We start from the raw sequence: 20,452 nt of genomic DNA on the forward strand, positions 1-20,452 counted from the left end.
ACTAATAAATCTTATATATATATACATATATGGATATATGGATATATAAGATTTATTTATTCTACTAACTCCACTCCACTTACATTACAAGTGCTACCACCGGTAGTAAGTACAAGTACAAAAGATTTCTCTGGGCATCACTCAGACTGAGATTAGATCATAATTATATCAGGATTAGATGATTTATTAACGATCTTTTTCTCTATTTACACCATAAACTCTCATTTTTCTTGTCACAACAGGCAGCGTGCAACACATTTCGTCACGCCCACTTATTTGTCAGATGGCGCTTGTTTCGCCGTAATGCTGGAGCACGTTGGGCGGTGCCTCTCGTTTGAACTCTAGCCAACCGATGCGACTCCGCCCGAACGCGTCACCGGGGCGAGCACATCTAACGCATCTGTACCACCGTAGCTTGGCACGCGCATTTACGCTCGGTGCGGAGACCAAATCCGCGATCGCGCACGAAATCCATTTACAGCCCGGTAGTCGAGAGGCCTGGTGCCGTTCCCGTTCATCAGCCCACCCGTTCGGTTCGGACAGACGGTAAACCGTGCTGAGAGCGGCGGCGGTCCCTCGGTGAAACACACGGACAGAGCAGGAGCGGTTAGGAGAGGAAGAATGGCGGATTCGAGTAGCACCGCAGCGGTCGGGGCCGCAGGCTCCAACAGCGCTGCTGCTGCTGCCGGGGCAGCGGGCACTGTTGCGCATGATGGAGCCCCTGGAACTGCGGGATCCAAGCCCGGGTCCGAGTCCGTCAAGGGCCAGATTTTTGATGTGGGCCCCCGCTACACGAACCTGTCGTACATCGGGGAAGGGGCGTACGGAATGGTGTGGTGAGTTGTCGTCTCTGTGGGGGCTGCCGTAGAAAGTGCTAGCTAACATGAGCAGTTTGTTAGCTCATAACGTTACTGTCAGCTAATGTTAATGTTGTTTGCAACACGCGTTTTACAGTATATGTGAGCTCAGACACGGTATTTGTATTTTAAACTGCTGCCCATCGTTAAAACACTGTTGAACATCAAGGAAGCTCATTTTGCGGTTAGCAGGTTAGCTGAGTAGCTACAGGCGTGGCTATAACAGGAAACACATAGGGAGTGATTGCGCAGGACGTGGTTTACTATCTGAGCACAAATCCTTTGCACACTCAAGTTGGCTGCGAATTTAAGTTCCTTATCGCCGTTTGTCATTTCACGTCCGGAGTTTGTCTCCCGTTCACATTTTACCTGAATTGTGCTAAACATTTCTCCTGCAGTAAACCTGCTGCAGAGGTAGCGAGGGCGATTTGAGAGCTCCAGCGAGGCCATTCCTCGTGTTATCGTTGTGTGTGATCTTGTGTGGACATGTTGAGCAACCCTGTTGCACTAGATATCGCTGCCAAATCGCTGCTGTGCAGCCTGAGCAGTGAGTGCAGATCAGATGTGACAGCACTGCTTGTCGGTGCAAAGTGGATGGTCGCCTGAGAGCCGAGCCCATTTGAGCAGCACACACACACACACACACAGGGTAGTGGATCACTGTCTGTTCTCCACAGGAGTGACAGCACAGTGCTGTTTTGTTTGCGTGATCATGGTCATGTGATGATACTGCTCCTGCATTTGCTGTTTGTAAACATTGCCAACGCCCACTGGTTTGTGCAGTGATGTAAACCTTATGGGGGTTTAATCATGTGATATGGACCAGCTTCAAATCCACATGTCCACCACAATCCAGGTGTACACAGATAATGTTCTGTTGTGCCTGTTTGGATGAGTGTCTGTGTCTAAAAAGAAAAACAGCTTGAACAATATTATCCTAAAAGCTAAGTGCGCACTAAGTGATGAGTTTTTTACTTTTTCATGCACAAGTGCAGTGGTTCCAAAAACACACAATTCAGAGCTGCTCTCAGCTCTGACTTTTCTCCATCCACTGTACACCTCCACCACTCTGACACTGTACCTACACTCAGGCCGACACCCACACTACTTCACAACATGTCACTGCAAAAAGACGTGTGTCACAAATGCATCTTTTCTGCAGCGGGAGCCTGGCTCCAGCCCAGTTTCTGATACCATCACTGTCTGTGAATCCTGCAGTGTGTAATATGAGACCTGTTGTGTGCTTTCTGCCCTGTCCAGCTCTGCCTCTGACAACTTGACAAGCCAGCGTGTCGCCATCAAGAAAATCAGCCCGTTTGAGCACCAGACGTACTGCCAGCGCACACTGAGAGAAATCAAGATCCTGCTGCGTTTCCACCATGAGAATATCATCGGCATTAATGACATTCTCAGGGCACGGCACATTGACCAAATGAGAGATGTGTATCCTTTCTTGCTTTTCAGAAAGCATCTCAGTGCATCCATCTGCATCCCGTACACACACATGATACCAAACATTGTTTAATATAGGATCAATTTAAAAAAACATAACCAATCTTTTGTCTACAAGTGTTAATAGATTTTGATTCTTTGTGTCGTTCTTCATTGAAACTATAATTTTCTCTCTAATCTCTGTATGTTTTTTCTTTTTTTTCTTTTTTTTTAAGAAAAGTGACAAAAGTTTATCATGAACATATTTTAACACATTTAATAACCTGGAACAAAACTTCACAGTGAAAATTCAAGCATTTTCACCTTTATTGCAACAGCTCTTGGTTATTGTTTTGTACGGCAGCGTGCCTGTGTGCTCACCAAACAAAGAGTTATTAATCCAGCCCAGCTTCAAAATTGTTGTGGCCATATGAGTCCAGCAGGATGGTTAGAAGGGAAGAGAACCTTAATGGCATTAGACATTAATGGCTTTACAACCTGAATGTAGGCTGCACATGGGACTATTTGAGCTGCTACTGCTGACGGCAGCAGAACTTTACCATTAGAATATTTTGTTTAATAGCATTATCTGATGGACATTGAAACCAAAGATGATGCAAATGACATTTAAAGTAGCTCGACTAATGCAAGATGTATTCAGAGATTTGTACATAAAGGTGTTGGAAGTATTACACTGGGACTGTAATCAGTTACATTTCTAAGGTAAAATGTACATGTTAGTATTAGTTTTAGTCCAGGTTAGTCCTTTCAGACAGCCTGAGACACAGCGGTGACCATTTGTACAGCAGCGAGCGGTGAACTGAAGGCACGGCCGGCCAGAGTGTTGCTGACTCCTGCACACTGGTGGTTTCTGCTTGAAAAGCTTCTTTGTCCCAAGAAAAGTGCAAAGAAAATGTGTGATGTACTTGTATTGTGTTTGTGTGTATCTTGTTTTTTTGCTTACTTGCTCCACTTTGTCGTATTGTTGCTGCTGACTTGTAATGAAGTCTGATTAGGGGCGATGTAACAAAATCCAGGCCTCATTCTAGATGCAGCTTTTTAGATATTTCAATCTAAGATTAAGTCTAGAAATTATGACAGAGGATCCGTGTGTCTGGAAGCTGGAAGCATGGCCGATTAATGGCCAAGGGTGTGTGGTTTAATGTTCTGCTGCCTCTAAATACCCAAAACCTGTGAATACATGTTCAAGCAAAGCTGTACACGTGGAAAATGAAGTTTGATTCAGCAACTTGTGTTGCTGTTGAATGTAAAAGAAATTTAAAAACACCCCTCAGATACTGCCCTGTTGTTGTCCTTGACCCTCGTGTCCTTTCAGCTACATTGTGCAGACTCTGATGGAGACAGACCTGTACAAGCTGCTGAAGAGCCAGAGGCTGAGCAATGACCACGTCTGCTATTTCCTCTACCAGATCCTGCGAGGCCTCAAGTACATTCACTCCGCCAACGTGTTGCACCGTGACCTCAAGCCCTCCAATCTGCTCATCAACACTACGTGTGACCTCAAGGTCGGCTCGCACACTCGCACACTCGCACAACCATCATGACCAGTGAAACAAGTTATTTAAATGGAGGATAAGTCAGTGCTCCTTTTTAAATCTTGAACAACCACTATGCTTTTGTTTTCATTATGTTATCGAAATGTTACCATAGGCAAGTTAAACAGGTTTTGAACCGAACTGTAAAAAAATCTCAGCAATGTTGGATTTGATTGACAGAGAAATCAGCCTTCTCCAGTAGAAGCCTAATTGAAATCTTCCTAATCAGGTTCCTCTAATCCCCGACTCTAATTATAGGAACCAAATTTCTCATTTACGTGACCCATAGAAATCAACGTCCGGAGAAAGCTGACTCTAACCAGGTTACTTAAGTGCTTTAAACATAACATTAACATCATTATCTCATCTTAATGATCCTGACTTTTGTCATTTTTACTTTAAATATAATCAGACATTTTTGTTTCCTGATCTTGTTACATATAAATGTCCAGACGTGGAATACATCTGGGGTGCAGGAAGTGATGTTTGTTTGCCAGGGTCTTAGAAAGTTAAACTAATAACGTTTCTTGTCCAAATAAGCATCAGTACCTTTAGAATCAATTTTCCATAACACAATACGGCTGCAGGATGTTTAATGCGTAAAGGGTGTGGCCCCGACTGCTCAGACCTATAATGTTGCCATCACTTTCTCCGTTTCCAACTTGGGAACCGCATCCAAAGTGTTATTCAAAACCTCAAAGCCACAACTGTCTAAACACAACGCAGGCCCTCGTTGCTGGTTTATTGTTAATATGAACCATCAAGGCTCTCTTAGCCCTTTGCCTCTGAGTGCACTTGTGAACTCTGAGCAGACAACCACCAATCCATGGATTATGTGGGAGGAGCAAAGAACAAAGTCAGCACATGTTGTAGCGGGTCTCTCCTACATTCCACTGTGGGACAGAAATACATGGATATGTTTTTCCAGACTACCAAAATAAAACCCTGTTATTGCGGCTGCACTTTACATTTATAAGTGGGTGCTACATATTTGTATTCTTTTTAAGGATTTCTGGTGCTGAAAATAATTTGAGCAAAATAATATATGTAAGAAAATGCTTTAAAAAAAAAAAAAAAAAAAAAGCTTAGAGGGAAGCTTAACGTCACATTCCTGCCATTCCCTGCACGACTGATCTTACTTTGGAGTATAGTAGTCTTGCATTCTCCAGTGACTCTTCTTAAGTTTCTGGTTAGGTCCTAACTACATTTCATTGGCTGAACATCATACCTACAACACAACCAAGTTACGTACAGTACAATTTTATAGTCCTTTTTAAATATGTTTGTTCAGGAAGATAATCTCCACAGATTATATTGTTAAGATATCAACAAAGCACACCACAGTCAAACGACTTCAATGTCATTACCACTAAGCTTCCAACTTGTAATTTGATTTAGTAGGCTTACCTCTTCTACAAAAGCCTTTCCTCCTTCCATGACCTAATCTAGAAGTGTTCACTGTGTTTCTTGTAAGTTTCACATCCTTTCTACAAAAGCAATCAAACAAAAATTTTGATGGCACAACCTCTGTACTGTAGATTGTTGGCAGGAGTCAAATTTAAGAAAGAGACATAAAAATAGGAAAAATAGAAACTGGAACAGCCGAAGAGCCCTGAAACGTACTGTATCTACAGATTAAAAAGTTTAAAAAAATTAAGATTATGTAAAGGTTACAAGTTCTAACCCAGTAAGAGAAGCAACACTTTTCCCATCAGACTTCACATGCACACAATCTGCACTAGGTTTCATGTGAAACCTGCAGAGGAAGTGGGTGAAAGTGGATGAAGATGGTAAGAAATGAACGCAGGCGTTCTGCAAACCATAGTGTCAAAGAGCAAGAGATGACACTTAGCTTTAGACGTTAAAGAGCTACCCCCAGTCTCTGGTTGGTCAGCTATACCAATTACCAGTCATCAGTGTGTTCAAGAGTGTCACTCCACACAAACACAAACCAAAACCTCACAGGTAACAGCTGAATTTGTTATCGGGTAAAAAATAAAAATCACAAAATTGCTTTTAAAAATTAAAATTTGATTATCTTCCCACTTAGTTTCACATTAGAACATTCACATTCACTTTGATGTCGGAAGGTTTTTAGGTGTGATGAAGTGTGTGTGTGTGTGTGTGTGTTAATGAGTGTGTGTTGACGTCATCCTCAGATCTGTGACTTTGGCCTGGCGCGGATAGCCGACCCTGAGCACGACCACACGGGTTTCTTGACAGAGTATGTGGCTACACGTTGGTACAGGGCTCCAGAAATCATGCTCAACTCAAAGGTAGTGTGGGTGTTTGAGTGACTGATTTTCTATCCTCAGGTTTTTTTTGTTTGTTTGTTTTTTTACTGTATTCATTTGTTTGTGTTTCAGGGCTACTCCAAGTCCATTGACATCTGGTCAGTGGGCTGCATCCTGGCTGAGATGTTGTCCAACAAGCCCATCTTCCCAGGGAAACACTACTTGGACCAGCTCAACCACATACTGGGTGAGACAGTGTTTCCACTCTTTTCACCAACTGTTCACACACAGAGCAGCCATATGCGAAGCTGACCCTAATTTTTGTCCATGTGCAGGCGTCCTTGGCTCTCCATCTCAAGAAGATCTGAACTGCATCATCAACATGAAGGCGAGAAACTACCTGCAGTCCCTGCCTGAAAAACCCAAGATCCCCTGGGAGAAGCTCTTCTACAAGGCAGACCCTAAAGGTATGGAAATATAGCCTGTTGTTTATTTGTAGAGGCGGATTCTCGGATGATATTTGGGTCGTATATAGTTAAAATAACAAAACCTACAGATTAATTTGAGGAATGTGGATCAACACTTCAGTTCAAACAGGCTGAGGTTACTTGGTAAACAGATTTAACTGATGCACGAGTTTAGATTTTGTATTTTACTGTAACTGAAACATCTGACCAATCTAATGCAGCTCTGGACCTGCTGGGCCGCATGTTGACCTTCAACCCCATCAAACGCATCAGCGTTGAGGAGGCCCTGGCTCATCCTTACCTGGAACAGTACTACGATCCCACTGATGAGGTTAGCACACAATTTTATCTGATTACAACTTGATGATTTTGTGCAAACTGAAGAGAAAAACACACAGAAGAAAACAAAACTCATCTTAACTCAACTCAGTATTGAGCTTGAGTGTGTTTAGCTCAAGCTGTTCCTGGAGCTACAGCCGGGATTCGAACCCCAGTCTCCTCGATCTTAGCACTACACTATCCAGCTGCTTTTAATGCGATTTAATGTGAGTCTTTCCTGCTTTGTGCTGGGAAATCTCTTAGCTGAGTTTGCAATGCAGTAAGTATTACGTTTGCTCTGTGCTTCAGCTGGAGACAGCTTAAAGAATGTAATCACTCACTAATCACATCTTAATTCATCTAAGTGCAAACAGCACTGTGCTGGTTTTCCAGTTTCAAAATATAACTGTTGCCCAGCAGTTTTTGAAGGATGTATTTCTGACATCGCACTGCTCTTTTCACACCATATAAATCCTCTCCATCTTAAGGTGTTAACATTTTTCAAAACAATACCTCTTGTTCATTGCTGCTGCTGTTTGGTGACAGGATGTTGCCTCAGCGTAATGGAAGTGAATGACTGGCGAACGCTAAAGGTTTGTAAAATGTGTGTTTGTGTGTAGCCGGTAGCAGAGGAGCCCTTCACCTTCTCCATGGAACTGGATGACCTTCCCAAGGAGAAGCTGAAGGAACTGATCTTTGAGGAAACTGCTCGTTTCCAGGAAAACTACCAGGGTTCCTGAGACACACAGGTACATAGGCACACAGAGACGAGCGCAAACCAAAAAAATAACGTTAAAAAAGAACCAAGTTGAGTAAATATACACTAATGAACAACTTCAATCAGCCCTTAGTAAGTTTTATCTGAATTTCTGAATAGGATTGGTTTTGATTGCAGACCACTAGATGTCAGTAGAGCATCTGCTATTTGTGCTTCTATTTAAACGCAACCTCAACTGCTAATTAGTGAATAGCACAACAGCACAATTCATGTACATACAAGGTGGCAAGGAGAGAATCAGACAAAAACCAAATCAGTTCCTAAAAAACATCTTATACATAGTCTCTGAAAGGGGAAATAAAGGTTGCGCAGCATGTTCATTTAAGAGGTTTGGAAAGATTGTGACAGTCTGCGTTTTGTAATATTTGTGTTTGGGCAACTGGTGTCACTACAAACTAGAGAATGAGATGGTCAACCCTCAAAAAGTGAAGGAAAAGAAATTCTCATGGCAAGAAAAGTAAGCTCTTCATGAACTGGGAAGTGATTTGCATGTCTCTTAAATGGCAGATCGGACAAAACACCATATAGATTTTAACATCAGAGTTGTAAGAGATCTGAAACCAAAACTGCAATAGAAAACATGAACTGTTCGGTGTTGTGGTTCTGTCTTCGGGAACACAGCCCTCATTTGAATCTGTGTGAGGCATAAAGAAACTAACACTGTGCAACATAAGTATAACATAACCGGTCTGTTCGCTGCAGCTCTGAGTTTTCATCTACACAGAACTTGAATACCACCTTTTTAGGACGTTGTTTAAAATTGTGTCTTGATATCCTTCTTCTTCTTCTTCTTTTTCTTTTTCTTTACGTAGCCCTAAAGAGTGACAAAGCCGCGCACAGGCTTGGAACAAGAAAACTCCAAACGACATGCTAAAACAAAAGGAAAATGCATCTTTGAGAAAACAAGAAATACGAACATTTAACTGCTTATCTTTCCATTTCTACTGCAAGAGAGAGCTAAGTTTAACTTTGATTTCTGTGGTTGGCTCTGTTGTACTGTTTCAGTTTTGTCCTTGTTGGACTCTCCATCCTCTCACCACACATTAGTTTTATTATTTTCCAGCTGTGTCTCAAGTGTCTCACCTCATCCTGATTCTCTTCACCTTCATCAAACCCTTTTGCTCATCTCTCTTACACCTGTCGCTGATCTCTCCTCTCTGTCGCGCCCTCTCATATAAACACATACTACTGTATTAACCAACACCGTAACTCTGTCTTGCTCCATGTAAATGACAAACCTGGAAAAACCGAAGCCTAAAAGAACGGTTATGCTAATTGGATGTGTGTATGTATATACAAAACTATAAAAGCTTTTTTATTTCTTTTCTTTTTAAGTGTGCTTGTCGCAGTTTACGTTTGTACACGACTGTTTCGAGTGTCTTTGAGTCAGTTCAGAGTCGTATTTGTATGTTTTGGGATTTATATTTGCATTTAAGTCATTTTTGAACACTTAGTTTTTCAAACATTCAGTGTTTTTACTGGCATGTTGGCAGGTTTAAAGACTCCTTTTTCTTGTTCTTTGATATTTTTTTTTCCCTTATGGAAAAACAGTATGATGTTCATGTGAATGCATGCATTCCGGAAATTTACCAAAGTGACAGAGAGATTCAAGGAACTTGGCCGTGGAGCAGCTAAGGAATATCTGTTTGTGAATTCTTGACCTACAAGGGCAGAAAAACTGAACTCTCCCATCATTCGTGGAAGGTCAGATATATTCAGAAGGTGCTACGTGATTGGAACAAATCAGACATAATGGCAGAAAATCCAATCTGATATCTAAACCCCATTTTCCAGATGATCCACGATGCTCTGTGTAATGCCAAATGCTGTAATCCTTCCCAGTGATAAAAAAGACAGATGTACACTGTGAGAATTGGACTTCAGAACAATTTACTATATCAGGAGACAAAAATGCAGAAGCCGATGTGGAAATGCCGCCACAGTACTGTGTAAAACACGGAAATAACATCCACTTGTTCTTCAGTGTCAGTATTACATTCCTGTATGAAATTACATTCCTGTAGCAAATGCATTGCAGCTTGGCTGGTGAACTAGTCTCCGACCCCCAGATCACAAATTCTAACCAAATCCTCCATTTCCAAAACCATTTATTTTAGGGAACACCATTCTGGAAAATGGGGTCTGGTTGATATTGGCCTTTTTTTTTTTTTTTTTTTCTGCATCCTTATCTGCTACTGTTGGCTCCATCCCAATCTTTTAGGCTTAAAACTGTCAAGTCAGGGCCCTAATCTGAATTATTCACTAAGCCACGTGGCCATACTTGTCTGTGGTCAAATGCAACTTCCACATTATGATAATATCAGCCAGTAGACCTCTTTCACAACAGGCTTTTTGAATTGTCACACCAGGAAAAATACACGTGGAAGAAGTTCGTTAACAATGACTCGGCTCCGTGAAGTGTCCCAGTAAATCGTGCCAGCACCCTGTAACTGGCTCACCTACATGGAGCATCCTCGTTAATGTGTAGTAACCCTTCGTGTGCTTTTCTTGTTATGACAAGTCTGTGACTGTAGCTCGGTGTTCTGCTGCCTTTAGTATGAAAAGCCACAGGGTCATGATTCGTCCTGTTTACCCTTCACTGCTTTCTACCTGTTTTAATATTATTTTGTATATCTTGGTGTGCACATGAACACTATCCTGTTCGGTGGCGAAACCCGACAGCGTGCACCACTGATTTCTGTGGTGGTGCCAGTTTACAAGAGGCTAGCAGGTGATATTAAGCCAAGTTAAGTTAAACACCTAGCAGCAGTGGTGAGGAGACGAGTCGTGACCTCTTTGGCGTTTCATACTTAGAAATAGAAAAACTGCTCAATCAACATCAAAATAATTAAACGTAGGAGGCTGCTGAACAGTCATTTCTGCTCATCATCACTTTATGATTGCCCACTTTGCCGCTCTCTGTTCCCTCCCGTCTTCGCCTGTGTTCCTGGCTACTTGTCGACATACTGGATGTGTTTGTTTCGTTCACTGTGTGCTTGTGACACGGTTCCTGTGCATCCCTGTCAGTCGGTGTCTCCCTCCCTCCTCTCTGTGTTCTGGATGTGACTGTACTTATTGCTGCTTGGTGGAGCCCCACCCCCGGGTCCAGCTCAGTCACCAGCTCAGTCTGCACTAATTTTTGCCTATTGCACTAAGACCAGTAAAAGAACCCCCCCACACTGTCCCCCCGCCTCCAAGACATGCACTGGATCCTCTCTGATCCACATCTCGATTTCTCACTGGTCTTGTCGTTGTGCAGCAAAATCTAAATCCTTGTTTTGTTTCATGTCTCAGGCTCGAGCTGGGTCATAGGCAGTTTTTCTCCGAAACCATATCCAGCACCATGGGTTGAGGCTTTTTGGTGCATGTGGTGACGCTCATCTTTTGGTTCAACTCACCACGCTTTACTCAAAGGGCTGCCTTCCCTCTCCTCCTCCCCACTGTCTGCTTCTCCACAGTGGGATTAGTGAACTCATTTCCTCCTGCCTCACCTGGACCACACATCATACGAGCAGGAAACTCTCTCTGATCACAACTCAATCAGCACGCCTGCACTTTGTCTCACCAGCCACGCTCTGCCCCACCCCCCCTTCTTTTTGTGGTCGTTATTTTGGTTGGTCTTGTCTCCTACTCGTTAAAGCTTTAAGTTTCAGCGTTTGTGTGTCATCATCTGTGTAAAAATGTGTATCTGCTCATCAATAACAAAACGCCAAGGCTCATTTAGTCTTCTGTGTGTGTGTGTGTGTGTGTGTGTGTGTGTGTGTGTGTGTGTGTGTGTGTGTGTGTGTTTTGGAAGTGTGCACCGTTTCCTGGCAGTGTGGGCCCTCCCCCTGCAGATACCTGTGCTTTTACATCTGTTTTGAGCAGCACAACATCTGTGTTTCCTACATGCGGTTTAGCTTAGGCACATTTTGTTTTTGTTTTTCCTTTTCCTCCGACCTGCCACCACACCAAGCATCTCACTGGGAACCGAGAGGACCACATTTCGATGTCCTCCTGACACACACTCCCTTTCCGGGAGGAGTGGATCTGGGTGTTTGTTGTGACGAGTTGCACTTAAACACACCACATACATTCACACGGTATCAATGAGTCTAGAGGCCTGACTGTCACCAGGCCTGTTTCCAGATATTGTTGTTTTTAAATGGCTGTTCTTATTATTGCTTATTATTGTTGTTATATTGGTGATTGATTTTTTCTTTTTTTTTTACATAAAAAGGAGTTAAAGTTGTATCATTTTTTTAATTATTAGGCTGTTTTTATTTTTGTTTTTGTTTTCTTCCTTATTTCTCTTATAGACGTGATTATCAATGGCAGTGTTTTGACTTTGTTTGTTTTGTTTGTTTTTTTCTTTGATTTATTTTTTCCCCTCCAAGATCTTTATGAGGAATTATTTTAAAAGAAGATTTAAGTAGATTGTCAAAGAGTTATGAGTTATTGAGGGTTATAGTCTGTATATTCGATGGGTATTATGAATTAAACAATTAACAAAGAAACAGAATTATATACATAAAATTAAATAAAATTTCCTGATACTGTTAAAATGGTTTGATTGTTTTATTTTCTCTTTGTGTCTTTAGTTTCAGCATCTGTTACATGTTGTCAAACACCCGCAACCAGTTTGAGAAAGAGACTTTTATACAAAGGATTTCTGATTTGTTTTTCTCAAATTGAATTCAGATTGTTCTATAATGAAATGATGGCGACTTCTGAGAAACAACATGATGTAAAACCGCTGCAAGTAAACATAATTACCATAAATTGACACAAAAACGAAATGATGAAACATAAGAACACTGATACAAACTGATTACTGCAAATTCTTGCAAAAAGAATTAAAAATGGATGCAAAAAGACCACATGGACACAAAACAACTACAAAGAGACACAAAACAACCACAGGTTTGACACAAATGATGCAAAACAAGCTGCAGAGAAAAACAAACTAATTCAAAACAATTACAAATAGACATGAACCGACTGCTAATGGTGCAAAATGGTAGAAGAAATGATGAACACGAATAAAAACACTAAAAAGAGATACAAGATAAATGTATGATGCAAAACAGATTATTATTATTATTAATATATTATAATATTAATAATGAAGACATTTATTATTATTGATCATCTTCTTCTTACTGATAAAAATCTAAGCTTGATGTTTGACTCTTTTGCGTCTTTTCCTTCTTCTAGTCTACAAACGTTTCTAAACTTGCCTCCAGTTACCCCGGTAGCTCGAACCGGCCTCAGCGCTGTTAACTTGTTTTTCCTGCTGTTTAACTTTTCTCATCTCTCTTCGCGACATGTCTCAGCGTGGATTCTCCCTCCCAACATTCCCAGATTCCTTGGCCATGACTGGAATGACGGCACCAGCGCCTGCTTACATTAAAATGTGAAAACAGGGGAACAAAAAAAGCAAACAAACGTTGGACGTAATCTTTGAAAATCACTGATTTACTTCTCCTTATGTGTTTAAAGGTATAAACCTATACGAGTGAGAAAATGCCAGAAAGCCACATTCCACAGCGATGAATAGAGTTCTCTGTTCTGGTGAAAACGGGCTTGTCCTTCACACAATTGTCACTTTCTATAGTGTTGTTACTGAAGCTGCATGAACAATACAGTACCTACACTGTGCTGACTTTGTACTGCATGTGGACCATGCGTGCCTCCAGCTGCTTTTGTAATTTTGACCTTGTCAGAGTTGAGTTTACATATCTCCACACATCACCACATCCCTTTTATCAAATACACCACGGCTAATATCCTGCACTGCAAATGGCGCTTTTGTTCAAATGGGACATCAACAGTTTGTGTCTGGAAAGGAGAACAGATGCAAACAGCTGCTTTTCTGCCTGATTAACTCGAGTTTACCAAGAAGCTAATTTAGTGTTGGATGTGTTCTGTATCAAAATGCTCCAAACAAATCAAACAGATTAAAATAAATCGCAGCAAAGTGTTGGCAAACATGCCATTCCCAGGTATGACACATGCACACACAAAGCCACACAAAAGCAGCCTATCGAGAGTGAAATAGTGTTGCCACAGGCACAGGAGAGGTGAGTGAGAGCAAGAGAGCGAGTGATGAGGTGAGCTCAGGATTAGAGAGCTGGTTCTTCATTAACTGATTTTTACAGCTCTGCAGGGTTCAGGCGTCTTTGCTGAGAGTGACTAAGACAGAGACTTGCTCAATTCCCATGTAATGAAAGACTCTGTTGGGTCTTACCAGTCTGTCCAGTTTTTTTTTTTTTTTTTAAGATAACAGAGCAGGTCTCAGTCGAGCTCTTGGATCTGTTCACTACCTGGTTGCATTAAGAGCTTAACAAAGGTTGTTGCTCGACAGGGACACTTAACTTCACAGTAAATCTGTGAGATCGTACAGACACCTTCAGGTGCTCACTGGGCGTTATTTTCAGAAAAGGATGAGCAGCTTTTTGTATTTCGTGCTCCCAGCAGTGGGAGGATACGCCCTCACCTCCATGATCCTGCTGAAGAACCCACACATTCTGCACAAGAGGAAACGCTCAGCTTTTTTCAGCAGACACATCTCACACAGAGGAGGTAAGAGACGGCGAGTGGCTGCACAGAGACGAGATCCATAATCGAATTGTGTGACTCAGAACCTGATGTGGATAGTGTCAGTCAGCAGCCAGGGGTTTACCAAGGTTTTCTCACCGGGAAGTAGCTAAGATGATGCAAACGTGCACTACTCCAGTATTTTTGCTGGACTTGAAGTCAGAATCAGATGAATTTGTATTTAAACAATAACACAACTGTCTTCATTTTAGTTCTGTACACAAGCACAGTGTGTTTAAAATTAGACAGTCAAGATCAAGACCCCTAATCTGTATGCAAACGTGAAAAGCCATTTTATCCACCAATGTGTTCCTGTATCACATTTATCTGTAAGTCTTTACAGAAATAACCATTTTCTCATCGTATATGTGACAAAAAGTAAATAATAATAAACTAATGGCTTAGAAGACGTAGCAAAGTGTGTGTATTCTGTGTTTTTTTATAGGAAGTGGGGAGAGGATAGAAAGCACCATGGAGGCGTTCACAAAGTGAGTACTGAGCAAGAAGTGAGCTGCTGCACTTAGAACATCACCTGGTACTGGTTACTAAATGTGCACAGTGTCAGAGCTGCCTAAAACTCACACAGGCTACTAATTACAAATTATTAGTCTCTAAGTTTGTGTCTCATATTTTGCTTCAGTGCCGTGGAACAAGGCACCGAGATGCTGGAGCTCGACTGTCATTTAACAAAAGACGGACACGTGGTGGTCTCTCATGATGACAATCTGCTGAGGCAGACCGGCTACGACGTCACCATCTCCTCACTCGACCTAAAGGTGGGAGGACAGATCCTATAGCTCTGCTTGTTCGGACAAAGGATACAACACCTGTGCGGACATGTAGTGGTTTTAATTTCTGTGCACCTGTGCTGACAAAGATGGGGTTTGTTACACAAAAAAAAAAAAAAAAAAACAGGAAGAGACAAAATGAGAAGACATTTTAATCCCAAACACAGGAGTTATAGAACATTTACATGTCACCTAAATACTCCCCTACATTTCAAATCAGAGATAAGAGGGAAGATATGGAGGGTGTGTACTCTGCACACTCTATAAAATGTATGTGTATAACTTTTACTGTTTACAAGAACTGAGCAACAATTACTTCCGTAATGTAAGATACTGAATACTAAAGAGAACATGGATAACACAGTTGAATTTGCACAGCAGACAGAAGATGCTTGTGTATGTATCTGTGTACTCTGGAACAGTATTTATAATAATGAATCACGGTCATGGTTGACAGAAATTGCAGCCAGTTGTTTTAAGAAGTCACACAGTTAGTTCAGTATCTGAAAGATCCAGTTACTGGTGAAAACTAAACGCTGCAATATGATTACTGGAAAGAACATGTCAAGCAATGGATACAAGAACATTTCTAAGTCAGTACATATCAGTTGGAGTAAAGTTCTTAAGAAATGAACGCAGGATTTATTTGCTTGCTGAAAACAAAGCTGGTTTCTTGACATGTTTACTCTGGATGAACTTCAATTGTATTTTTAGCCAACTGCAAACTCATGTTGCAACTCAGCAGCAACAGACCCACTATTTATTCTTTCCATATGCATCTTCACTCTTTCAGGATTTGCCTTTGTATAAGGAGAGACTGGAGGTGACATTTTATGAAGGTGAGTTGCTCCACATGTTCTCCCTCATTAACAGAGAGTCGTTTAACGAAGCCGTAGGTGAGTATGTACGTGTGCATGTCTGTGTTCAGGTCACTACAGCAGCGGTGCAGACAGGAAGATTGCTCTGCTGGAAGATGTGTTCAAGAAGTTTCCTAGGATGCCTATCAGCGTGGAAATCAAAGAGAACAACAAGCAGCTCATCACAAAGGTTCATTACACCTAAAAAAACAAACCACAGCCTCAGCACTTTTCTCAAAATACTAATTTTCATCTGTAATTTATGATCTGACTGAAGCAGGGCCCTCAAGGCCACCACTGGTTTAAGGTGTTTGAGTGTTTTGCTGCCTCTTCATCACCTTCATATTAAATCTTTTCTGTCTGTAGGTGTCTGACATGGCGAAGAGATACAACAGGGAGGAGATCACTGTCTGGGCCTCTGTGGAGTCCAGCATCATGAAGGAATGCCTCAAAGTGGTACAGTAACCACCTGGGGGAGACAGAGTTACCTTCATAGAGTTACACCTATAGTTACACAGCACGGCTCATTAATCAGCTTCCTTTACTGCACCATCAGCTCAGTTTGTTTGAGGTCCTCAGGTTAATTAACACTGTCTGTGTATCAGTGTTGTTACCCCGACTCTCTCTGCTTCCTCGTAGAACGACTCCATGCCGCACAGCTTCACCATGAACCGAGGTGTGCTGCTGCTGCTTCTCTTCTACACCGGCCTTCTGCCTTTTGTGCCTCTGGAAGAGAGTTTACTTCAGTTCTACCTGCTGCGCATCATGAACAGGTGGAGATTGACAGATTTATTCCATATAACGTACACACAGCTAAAGCTCAATCAGACAAGTACAAACAAACAAATGAATCTTTCAAGACATCTGATGATTAAAAACAGATAAAGTAAACATCTGAGTGGATTTTAACCATCTTCTTCCATTTAGTTTTTACTCTGTGTTCTACTGCCGTCTGTTAGATTGGTCGTCTCTTTCCTGTTGTGTTAGATAAATGTGTCACAGTACAGTTTGTGTCTCTCTCTCTGTCTCTTTGCGCTGAAGGACGTTCATTCCTGACAGCCCCATCTTGAGAAACAGACTGATCGCCTCTTTGTTAGAAAAGTGAGTGACGATTTGCTGCTGATTTGTTTTCTAAAAGCAAATTAAATGTTCCTATCTGCAATTCTAACTGGAATTAAAACTGGAATTATGAATTAGCAGTTTATATAGAACAAATATTGCATGGGTTTTATTTATTTATTTATTTTTGTGTCAGATTGATGATGAGGAAGAGTCTCTTTACTCACCTCGCAGACCGTGGGATTCAGGTATGAAACCAGCATTATTAATCTTGAACGTAGAATTGTATAAGTGATATTCAAATTACACCACACAAATGTTAAAACCAACAATAAATTGTGTTTAATTGTGTCACATGTGTAAATCTGTAAATTCGGGACCTCTGTTTATCTTATTAAAAAGACCTCTAGGAGCCACGACACTGTTCTCTGTGAGATGTCACATGTTTCTTCTTTCTGAGAAATGCTCTAGTCGGGGCCACTTTTGTGAATCAGGTAGCAGACCCCATGACTGCTTGTTCAACTTAGCAAATCAATGCAACAACCAAACTACTGACAACAGTAGAGCTGTTTGTAACATCTTACCACAAATCCAGATTACTGCCACCTGCTGGTGTGGAGAGTTATTTCCTCCAAAGCAGACACTGAACGTACTGTGTGTGCTAGTTGGCCTTCGGCTGTAGTCTTTGTGGTGCCACTCATTGGGTCATATAAAGGCAACACAACTTTCAGTCTTTATTGCTGCTAGTTCTTTAACATCAGCGTGATGTTTCTAAAGCTTCTGCTTCTACTCAGAGCCTACACCGCAGGTTACACAGTTGGTCTATGCCAGTGCATGAGAACCTGTGTATCTGTGTCTCTCTGCAATTACACTGCGATTCACTGTTGGTTTTAGTGTCTGTATGTGATGTTTTGGATGTAACACCAGTCTCATCCTTTAAAGAGGGTCTCTGGTTTCCAGGATCGTTTACGGATAATTGATTACTATACAAATACTGATGTATCTATTATTGCAGGTGCATTTGTTTGTGTGCAATGAGGATGAGGACATAAAGGCAGCGTTTGAGTTGGGCGCCACGGGGGTGATGACTGACTACCCATGTCATCTGACAAGCTACCTCTGCAGGAACAGAAGTCAGGAATGACCTCGAACCACATCCAAACTAGTCACGAACAGCAGCTTCCTCCTGAGTGAGACTTGCATAAAATAAAAACAGGAGAAGGAGACGCTAAAAGAGGCGTAACACCCGTGACAAGATCACTCATGATCATTCAGCTCTTCAAACCTCAATCACTGTTGATAGAATTACCTCACTGTGATGTGATCTGCTGTCAGTTTCTCCACCCTCAGCCTTTCAGACAGTGTTCAACAAAAACTAGCCAATGATTTCCTATCTAATCTAAAAGTAAATACAGTAAATATTTAACCAGCTGGACTATGGTCATGGGACATCCCTCTTGTCATGATAAGACAGTAAATGTGTCTTTGTTTTGACTGTGACTGAAGGTATTTTCTGACATTATTTGATTGGTTTGAGGTGTTGGACTTAATATATTATAAATACAAATATATTATCTAGCACAGTTCACTCGGGATTGTACAGTATGTTGTTTGTTCTGGTCTTAGGATGAAAAGAACAATGGGTTTGGGAACAAGTAAAGGTTACACTAGTGGAAATACATATACACCAGTAAAGTGTAGTAATGTGGTGTCTATGCTGTGTTGTGCGTCTGTGTTCAGCACAGTGTCGTGTTTATTATATACAATCATATAAACGGAGGAGTTGCATGTGCAGGAAACCTCAACTGCGTCCTAGTTTTCAGAGGCTGCGGTCAAAGTCCACTGATAATAATCAACCAGTGTGTTGGTGAAACAAAGCCTGTGTTTTCTGAGCAGCTAAGTCTTGCAGTGTGACACGTGAGAGAAAGAACTGAAATCAGTGAAGACCAAGGTTGTTAATGCAAATAACAGAGGTGACCACTGAGGGCAGAGAGGATCATTGGAGATATTTAAATAAAACATCTTAAAAATTGCTTTATAAATATCTCTCTGGCTTGTCCTTACTGATGGGGATGTGCTATTTTGAGGTGTAGGACCACACATTGTTGTCATTTCTCTTTTTCTTTTTAGGATGTCAGTGACTTCAATGTCATTGTGATAGTTTTTTCACTTCTGCATCCGTGTCTGGGCTGTTATCTACAAACATCATCATTCTGGTTTCACTGTTTCTGCACCGATGAAGACTCTGTGAAGTCGAAACCCGTTGACTGACTAAATAAAGGATTTGAATACCTGCCTGAGAGCGCTTGAAGAATGTTTTCTTCTTTGTTTAAATGTCATCCAGACTGAAAAGACAAAACCTGTCTCTGAGGAACGTGTTTTATTGTAGCTCAAATTAGTTTATGAATTAATCTGTCAGATGACAGAAATTTAAAATGGTTTTCATGTATTATTCCATTTTAGACCAAAATGTCACTTTTAGCTTCTCAGATGTGAATAATTGCTCTTTACAATAGAGGAATAAATCATAAAAATCAAAATTGACTAATGCATGTTGACTTAATACAGGACAAACTGCATCATGAATACCTACTGTTAATCATTAACAAGTAATCATGTCAGTATGACTTTATGTAATGAGTTTAGACTTTATAGATAACCAATTAAGAAATGTTACTTCACAGCACCACCAGCTGCACTCCGGTCACACACGGACATATCATTTCAGACCCATGCTTTCTCCTCTGATTTGTCAAACTGCACCTGATAAATAATTTTTCATGCTGAATTGTTTACAATATTATCTTATCACAACTAAAATAAATACCACTGGGTCATGCAGCAGTGTGTACATTTTTACATCACATTCACAGTTTTAGTGAAAATGCATTAATCTGAAATTAACTTGTGCAACTGAAAAATTAAAAGACTCAAATAATACGATTATTTCTTATTTCCCAAAATAAATACCACAAGATATCTACCAATTATCCTGGCTGCAGGGTTGCTTACAACCCCACACTAAAAAAACAAGCAAGCACACACTCCACAACTCAGACATGCAAAAAAAAACAAACCACAAAAAACAGTCCTCTTCTCCATCCTTCCTGTTCAACATTTCCTGGGTGCTGGTCTGATAACTTTCATATTGCTTCACACTTTAGGCTGTAGTGTGCAACTTTTTTCAAATATTATTTACTGGAAATATTTTTCCAAAACGTATCGTATTTGGAGTGATGCTGTTTTTGCTGTTAAAGCAATACTTGTTCCTACAGGTTTTGGAGTAGGCCTACTTACTAATCAGATTGAATCCTTCATTAGTACCTTTTGCAGCCTCTTATTTATTATAATTTGATCATGTCTAACATCTGTTACAGTGTTTTTTTTACAGTGTTAAATTAGCTCCATACTTGATAGATGCCTCTTTGAGCCCCTGACTCTCACAAAGTCTATGCACCTCCCTGGTACTATGAAATGTAGAGAAGTAGACCTGCCTCAAAATTATACTTAAGTGCAACACTTAAATGT

The 20,452-nt window shown here is 41.0% G+C and overlaps 2 protein-coding genes across 3 annotated transcripts; both read left to right on the forward strand.

The window, feature by feature from the left end:
• The first annotated feature begins 388 nt into the window (after window positions 1-388).
• mapk3 (mitogen-activated protein kinase 3) lies at window positions 389-11,360 on the forward strand. Of its 2 annotated transcripts, none has more exons than XM_026369722.1 (9): window positions 389-836; window positions 2,118-2,300; window positions 3,625-3,814; window positions 6,004-6,120; window positions 6,211-6,325; window positions 6,414-6,545; window positions 6,767-6,876; window positions 7,484-7,612; window positions 10,936-11,360. In XM_026369722.1, exons 1-8 carry the CDS (start codon window positions 622-624, stop codon window positions 7,601-7,603), a joined length of 1,182 nt encoding a protein of 393 aa, XP_026225507.1. In that variant the 5' UTR covers window positions 389-621; the 3' UTR covers window positions 7,604-7,612; window positions 10,936-11,360. The 2 variants fall into 2 exon arrangements, with proteins under 2 accessions (XP_026225507.1, XP_026225456.1); XM_026369671.1 differs by having other exon boundaries at window positions 390-836; window positions 8,454-11,360.
• Window positions 11,361-13,890: 2,530 nt separating this feature from the next.
• On the forward strand, window positions 13,891-19,224 carry gdpd3a (glycerophosphodiester phosphodiesterase domain containing 3a). Its single transcript, XM_026361454.1, has 10 exons — window positions 13,891-14,205; window positions 14,666-14,708; window positions 14,861-14,996; window positions 15,802-15,847; window positions 15,937-16,055; window positions 16,232-16,321; window positions 16,505-16,638; window positions 16,907-16,966; window positions 17,121-17,172; window positions 17,940-19,224. Exons 1-10 carry the CDS (start codon window positions 14,067-14,069, stop codon window positions 18,066-18,068), a joined length of 948 nt encoding a protein of 315 aa, XP_026217239.1. The 5' UTR covers window positions 13,891-14,066; the 3' UTR covers window positions 18,069-19,224.
• The last annotated feature ends 1,228 nt before the right edge of the window (window positions 19,225-20,452 follow it).

The sequence above is a fragment of the Anabas testudineus genome, chromosome 8 (genome assembly GCF_900324465.2).
Source record: "Anabas testudineus chromosome 8, fAnaTes1.2, whole genome shotgun sequence".
In the NCBI taxonomy this organism is placed as follows: Eukaryota; Metazoa; Chordata; class Actinopteri; order Anabantiformes; family Anabantidae; genus Anabas; species Anabas testudineus.